The sequence below is a fragment of the Cydia splendana genome, chromosome 17 (genome assembly GCF_910591565.1).
Source record: "Cydia splendana chromosome 17, ilCydSple1.2, whole genome shotgun sequence".
Classification (NCBI taxonomy): Eukaryota; Metazoa; Arthropoda; class Insecta; order Lepidoptera; family Tortricidae; genus Cydia; species Cydia splendana.
In genome coordinates, this window is record NC_085976.1 from 18,110,850 (window position 1) to 18,118,416 (window position 7,567).

The following is a 7,567-nucleotide window of genomic DNA, read 5'->3' on the forward strand; positions in this document are numbered from 1 at the left end:
ACTTTTTTCAACGAATATACATTTTGCGTTAATTTTTCCAGAAGTGACGATTATCCCGACCTACGACACCGACGTCCTCGGCTACTGGGTAACAGAGAACGAGGAGGCCCTCGAGAAGTACAAGATCGACCTCTCGCCCTCCGCCTCCCGCTGCACCATCAACCTCCAGGACCACGAGACCTCCTGCGCCGCCTACAGACTCGAATTCTAGGTGTCGGGTCTATTTGTGGCGTTCTCATCCAAGAAGTGAGCCCCAACCACAGCCGGCGCCAGGAAAAATGGAGGCAGAGTATAGCGCCGCGCTCAGAGCCCACTACTTCGAATGAGACGCTTGCAAATAGTAACCCCAATGACTTTGTGATATTTGAATGCAATCAAGAGACTGCAGAAGAGTTTGATAAAATCATAGTTATAGTGCTGTGGCGTGCCGAACAACGGGCCGAATCCTTAACCGCATCCAATTTTTGAAAGTCAATACCAAATTTTCGACCTAAGAACAGAAACGTCCATTTTTTTCTAAACTGTTTTCTAGTAGCTTCATCGATAACAGTACATGCCATTTAAAATATATTTCTGACGATATTTTTGAATTTGGTCTATACAATCGGTAGTGCTTTTATACACGATATTTAGCGTAACCAGTCCATATTGTTTAGCCGAAAACCGCTTGTGCGAATATCAAAATTTTTGACAAATTATTTTGCTATCGCATTTGTGAAATTTTAATAGTTGTACAAACTAGCTTGCACGCCAATTTGTGTTAAGGCTTGACATGGACGTCAGGATGCGTCGACAATCGACAAGTACCTTAATTAGGATGAAATTTTAAATAAAGCGTATTAACTGTCTTAAAAAGACGATTAAAGATTTGAGGCTAGATTTAGAACTAGCCACATGTAATAATTGTTAGTCGTGAACACTATTGTTACGTCGGGGTGACGAGGAGGCGCGGCCGACCTGATGTATCTTTAAGATTTTCAGCCACTGTTTTCCACTCGAGCTTTGCGATGAACGACTGAATCGATAAGCCGCTGAGCACAAAGCATTTTATATTGGAACAAGCGTTGATAGTTTGGAAAAATCCTGCATTTCTAAACTTTCCTCGCTTGTTGTCGGTATAGCGGCTGTCATCCTGCCTTCCTTTCGCTTTAGTTCAGATTTTTTACTAATCAACGTCTTCCGCACATCGAATGATACTCGTTGGCTTTAAGGAATTAGATTCAGCATTTGAAAGGACCACAATCGCGGAAGGCGTTAGATAGAATATATCCTTACCCAGCCGCTCCCGTCACCCCTGACACCAGTGAGCCTAAATCATTAGGTAGAGAGCTTAACCCATTATAAAGTAAATGTTTTAGTAGGACTATTACAAATTGAACACTCTATTTACCTTTGTTTGTGATTTGCTTGTTGTGCCGAAGTTTAACTGTGACATAGTTATAACGATGTTATACTTTCGAAGTCAACCGTGATAGTTGAATCTCTTGCGTTAAAATTTTATTGGCGATTTTTTGGCCTATCGTTTACAAATTTCTAGTCGCGATCCAAATATCTAAGAAGGTAGTTGTTATTTTGTTCCTAAGGCCCTCCATTCTTGCCGAGCACATTTGAAACAACATTACGATTATGTCACGAAATGAGTTTAAATGTTCTCAGCAAGACTGGATCAAGCCGTTGAGTTCTAGAGTTTCTAAAAGCGTTTCCAAAACGAAATCCTCATGTAATTATAGTAACTACCTTTAAAATAACTCCATTAGATTATTTTTCAATTACCGCATGTCGGATGTGTGCGAATGTGATATGAACTAATGAACTCATCATTATTTTACCATCTAGATATAAGCTGCTAGCTTCCCGAGGTCCGATGTACCTTCTTTACCTTAATTATATAGTATAAACGAAATCTGTTCTTTGTTAAAACACTATAAATGTTTACCCAACGCCTACCCACTGCCTTGCAACGGCCCGATATAATCGAGTGTGTATTCATGAAGGGGACTTATTTTCATTTTAAGGATTGATGAATGAAAATTTTCAGTCAATTAATTTTAAGTCATCCATAGTATTAAGCCGATCGAAACACCGTTGTCGCTTACTTTGCCAACCTCTAATAGTGGATAAAGAAAGCAAGCACCAGCACAATCTAACAAAAAAATAAAAGAATAAATTTAAAAATGCTATTAAACAATTTACATCTTCAAATTCATAGGAAGTAGATCAAGGCAATGACAAAATCATTGTTAAAGATGTTACAACTTATGTTCTTGAAGATGGAAACAGGTAATATAAAGAATGGTACTCTATATTTATTTTTTGCGTTGATAGTTTTGTTTAAGGTTTATTATATCGGTATATGTGTTTGTGTGTCGGTTGATGTGAGCACAATATTGTTTTCTGTGAGTTTATGCTAAGTAGGGGACTAAACAGGGACATGGATGGTCATACCTTAGTTCGTCGTATTAAAGATCGTAAGGCGAATCTGCTTCATAGTTATTGTATTGTTTCTAGGCTTCTCGGCCTTGATTGATATTCTTTTAACATTTCTGTAAAATATGAGCATTATCTTTCGACCTCTGACGTGGAGATGACTGTTTAAAATCTAATGTCAAAATAAACTGGTCGAGTTGCTGAAAAACCAGCATACTTTGAGTATGCCGGTAATATTAGCAAATTAAATAAATTTAAAAGAATACCAATCAGCTTAAGTTAGGCGAAAGCCTGGCCCAAAATATTGTATTTTATAGCTAGAACTTTAACTAATTAATGCATACTATTAGAAATAATAAAATGTTATTTAAAATTAAGATTGTATCAGCTTAGTGAACATCAATAGCTCTGGTAAATAAATCATTATTGAAATTATTAAATGTTGTTATTTTTTCGGCTGGTGGATTGTCAGCTTGTATTGGATTGTATTATTTTATCGGGCAGATGTCCAATAAGTATGAATAAGGAAATATTTTGTATCGATCCAAAAATGTCAACATCAGTCCAATGCTAAATGACAATGGCCAATAAACATTTATGACATATTTACCTGGCACTTGTGCACTCTATTCCAAAAGGCTTAAACACCTTTGCACCAAAAAATTTTTACACATTTTCCCTAAATATATACTTATTAAAAATGCAACAAATATAAATTACTTTTGAAAATGTAAGAGACATATTTGAAGTTCCTATATTCTTATTTTTAAAGTTGACAGTAAACTATGTCATAAATAGTTTAGTGACATTGACATTATCGTTAAGGCAAGTACTGAGCTTATTCTAAACTATAGCTCGTTTTTTAGCATTGGAAAAAACTAAAAAGGTAAACAATCTTGACGTGTCTTTTTATTGAAAAACACTTTTGAAAAATGTCACGGCAAATATGTAACAAATATGATTATTTACATTCTTAAGTAATAGTTACTGATTTTTAAAAAGCGTTTTTCGATTAAAAGACACGTCAAAATCGCGTAGTCTTTTTCTAATGCTAAAAAACGAACTATAATGTAGTTCTGTAGAAAGCGACCAACTTTTTATTTTTGTCAAAGTGACTTACACCCTAACTCAATAGCTTTGGTCGCTTTCTGCATTGATAAAAAAATTGAGTTGGTCTTTTTCTGCATAACTACGGTCAATTCCTTTGGCTAAGAACATGACATATGTCAAAAGATCAATACTCATGCGCCTACGCTGATTTAATCCGCAAAGTTATATAATCAACACATTGATATAACCAACCAACAGGCGTTTTACAATAGCTCGGTACTTGTTATAACATAAAGTATTTACAAACCTACTTTTTCTATAGATTTTATTTGTACAGACAATAAGATAGGTTTAAATTGTGACTCTCAAACCAAACAGCCTAATAAAAAAATAGAGCCAAACATCACAAAGTAACTAATTAATAAATTATACTCATACTGATGATCTTTATACATTGAACATGCTCAGAACAGTGCATAATTATATTCCATCGTATTTTCACGGAAACGTACGAACGTGTCTTGCTATTTCAGTGAGCCTCGGTTGACTGAAGTAGCATGACAAATACGAACGTTTCCGAGGAAGTACGATGGAAAACAATTATGCACTACATCTGTATAGGTAGGTATCTACCTAGTCACAGTTTAAACCTGATTTTCGGCAACGTAAGAAGAAAAGAGGCTAGCTATGAAGGGTCAATGTTATACTACTTATTATAAATAATCAACTATATGACAGTTATTAGGTATTTTCTAACCAATTTGAAATAATTATAATGATTAAATGATAGCCATGACACCTTTACTTTTAATCAAATCATTATTTTTGGTTTTAAAATATGAAACACAAACGTTACACGCTAACGGTTAACAGCTAACCTCTTTTATTCTAATGTAGGCTCAATATTTTCTGTTTAATTTATGGACGGAATTGTGTAAGAAAGTAAATATTGTTGGCGAGTTGGATGCATATCCAAGGTTAGGCGGTCTCTACATTGGATGCAGACCCGCACTCTGCTCCGGTGTGCGAGCGGGACGTAGATATATACGTGTATAGTGCTGTCGCACACCGGAACAGTGAGTGGGTCTACGACATTGTGATTCCAGAGTTATAGTTGCCCGCTGCGTACAAGTCAATTTTGAGATTTTTGAGGCCTATCATTTCAATACGGTGTAAAAGAGGAATTTTCAGTAAAATGTGCCATTTTTTTTTTAAGTGTGTAATATTTTACCCAAACCCTCTCATACTTGAGAGGAGGCCTGTGCCCAGCAGTGGGACGTATATAGGCTAATATTTTTTATTATTACCTACTATAGAAATTATTTCCTTGTTTTTTATTCAGAATCATGACTATCATGAGTAAGTAAACCTATTATTTATTTGAAAAAGTGATCCAAGTATTTGTCAGACGTCTTTTAGTATAAGTAGACCGTCTCGAAACTGAGTTTTATTTGCAATGCTTTTTCTAATAAACAATGCTCTTGATTCTGAATGGAAAATGCAGAAATTTTGTAAATTATATGTAACATAAACAGCACACATTTTTTGAAATCCTCAAAAACACCTCACACAAAATGTATTAAACAAGATAAGTCTGCAACGATTTAGATAGTACACGCAGTGTTATTTATACGCCATAATTTCACAGAAGTTTGCTGCACTGCGTGTGCTATCAAAATCGTTGCAGACTTGTCTTGGTCTAACTCTATCTCAAAGTCGACTTGTAAACGGCGAGCAACATAGTCGGTAAGAATGCTTTTGTGGTGCTAACAACGGGTGGTAGGCGTAATTAATGATTTAGAGCTATAACGGTGATGAGGTGGTGATGATGATAGTGGTGGGGATGGTGGTGGTAGTGATGGTGATGATTGTATTAATGATGAAATAGTAGATGGCGGTTTTACAACATTTTAGACAAAAACTGGCAATAATAATATAATAAAGTATGTACCCATAAATAAATCAAAATACGTAAAATAAACAGAGGATTTCTTAAATGGTTCTACTGATCCGGTTAGGTAAAAATTCTGTGAAAGATTGAAAAAAGATTGTGAATTATAAAAGTTAAAGAACATCTAATATACACCTTATAAATTATATAAATAAATAAAAAATGCTGAGAAAGTGGAACATTAACCATAGAAAGAAAAGGTAGACATTTTAAGGAAATTTGAATGATATGGGATGGAAATAAATTAATAATCATAAAGCTGATATTTGGAATATTATCATCACATCACCGTTTAGATTATCAACACGCTTAATGGTTAGACTGATGCGTTACATCGCTTTCGTTACAGCCGTTTTGAGGAGACACGAAGGATGCTACTTCTTTTATGTTTTGTGTCAAGTTGTTGTTATGCATAGATTTTCATGATTATTGTTTAATTGTGTAGTTTATTTTAGTAACAATAATGTGTATATTAGGTAGTGTATTATATATTTTTTACTGTGTAATAAAGGTACTTGACTCCCTATCAAAAGTATTTACAAGAGTATCGAAGACATGATTACCTAAAAGCGAACTGGAGATATATAAGTATGTCATTCTCAACCAAAAGGGACCTTATTGCCGGTAGTCAATTAAAAATTAAAATCAACCTTGTCGACAACCAACAGTGTGGTGTACCTTTTGGTTGAAAACATCACATATATTTTCGCTATTATTAATTTTTTTAGAGGTTGGTTGATATACTTATACATTACCTAAATTGAAAATAACAGCACTACAGAACTAAAACAAAATAGCATACTTCGTGACAAAACCCTCAAAATAATATTTAATAATTGTAATAATGATATATGGATCTAGGTATTTGTAATGATTATATGTAAATTTAAAATTAAATCATTCATTGTATCAGTCGTGTCGCTATCCCCATTCGGCGTGTTTGATGGAAGTGTAAAAGTCATTAATGAATAAAACAATTAAAATGTTATTGCCTTTTTATTTATCCTTAACCGAAGCATTTTCAAGGAACGTTCAATCTATGTTGTTATATTGTTCTTCGAAATACTGATCAATCAAGTGATGTCCTCTCCAACTTTCTCGATTTTTTTTCTAAAAACAAAACAACATTTGGTGGAGCCTTACACCCCAGATTTTGAGAGAGAGAGAGAGATCACATCACAAAAAATTAAATAAAACAACAATAAAGCTCACATCACTTTAATAAGCAAAATACCACATTTAGCATTTTTTTCATGTTTATACATTACTTACATAGTTTACATACTCGTTTTAATACATCAACACACAAAAAAAGGAATGTTTAAAGAATCACAAAAAGCATATATGAAGATATTTCTTAACCATCACAGAGTTCGAACACGACAACTGTTGTGTCGTAAACCTTCCAAAACGGTAAAACATCCCACAAGAAAATATTTTAAAACTCACGTTTTTGTATGAAAAAGAAATTTGCCTAAAATCGAAAGGAATGGGAAATATACCATAACTAACCGAAAACTGTCTTAACTTTTTGGAAAATTTTCGAAATACAACATCTTTAAGGGCGAGAGATCTTAAACGGCTCAATTCGGAAAATTAATTAGATTTCTACTAGACTTCAACAAGTTACGATACGGATAATTTAAAGATATTTGTAAGATAGATATGTCAAATTTGACGTTTCCGCGATTCTAGAGGTCCTCTTGAACGATTTCGACAAGTTATGCCTTAGATATCCAAGTCACATCTAGTCGATATCTAATGTAGATCTAGTTGATCTCTAAATCGTCTCAAGATCTTGTGATTATCTCGAAATCCGAATAGGCCTGAAAGCTTCGTGTACGAACTATTAGGTAACACTTTTTATTAATAATTATTGTTTCATTGTGGTCAGAACTCACATTTTCCTTCTAACCTGAGTTGTTCTAAATAGTAATTAATCTCATATAATTATCTAATAACTAACTTTGGAATGGCTGAAGTAGTCACATTTTGTATTAAACGGCTTATTACTATTAATAAAATACGCTTATTTTATCTATTGTAATTTTCTACAGTATTTATTATTATCACAAGAGTTTAAATACTTACTTCATTGTAAAGGAAAAAATATTCATTATTTAATATACATAAATTAAT

At 33.8% G+C, this 7,567-nt stretch overlaps 1 protein-coding gene across 1 annotated transcript in view; it reads left to right on the top strand.

Annotated features, from left to right (window-relative positions):
• The window catches only part of LOC134799026 (microtubule-associated protein futsch-like), a 233,614-nt gene extending 230,747 nt beyond the window's left edge, over nt 1-2,867 (top strand). Inside the window, exon 11 of the mRNA XM_063771447.1 lies at nt 42-2,867. Coding sequence (XP_063627517.1) covers nt 42-211 — 170 coding nt within the window. The 3' untranslated portion in view covers nt 212-2,867. The remainder of the gene's footprint in view (nt 1-41) is intronic.
• Nucleotides 2,868-7,567: the final 4,700 nt, after the last annotated feature.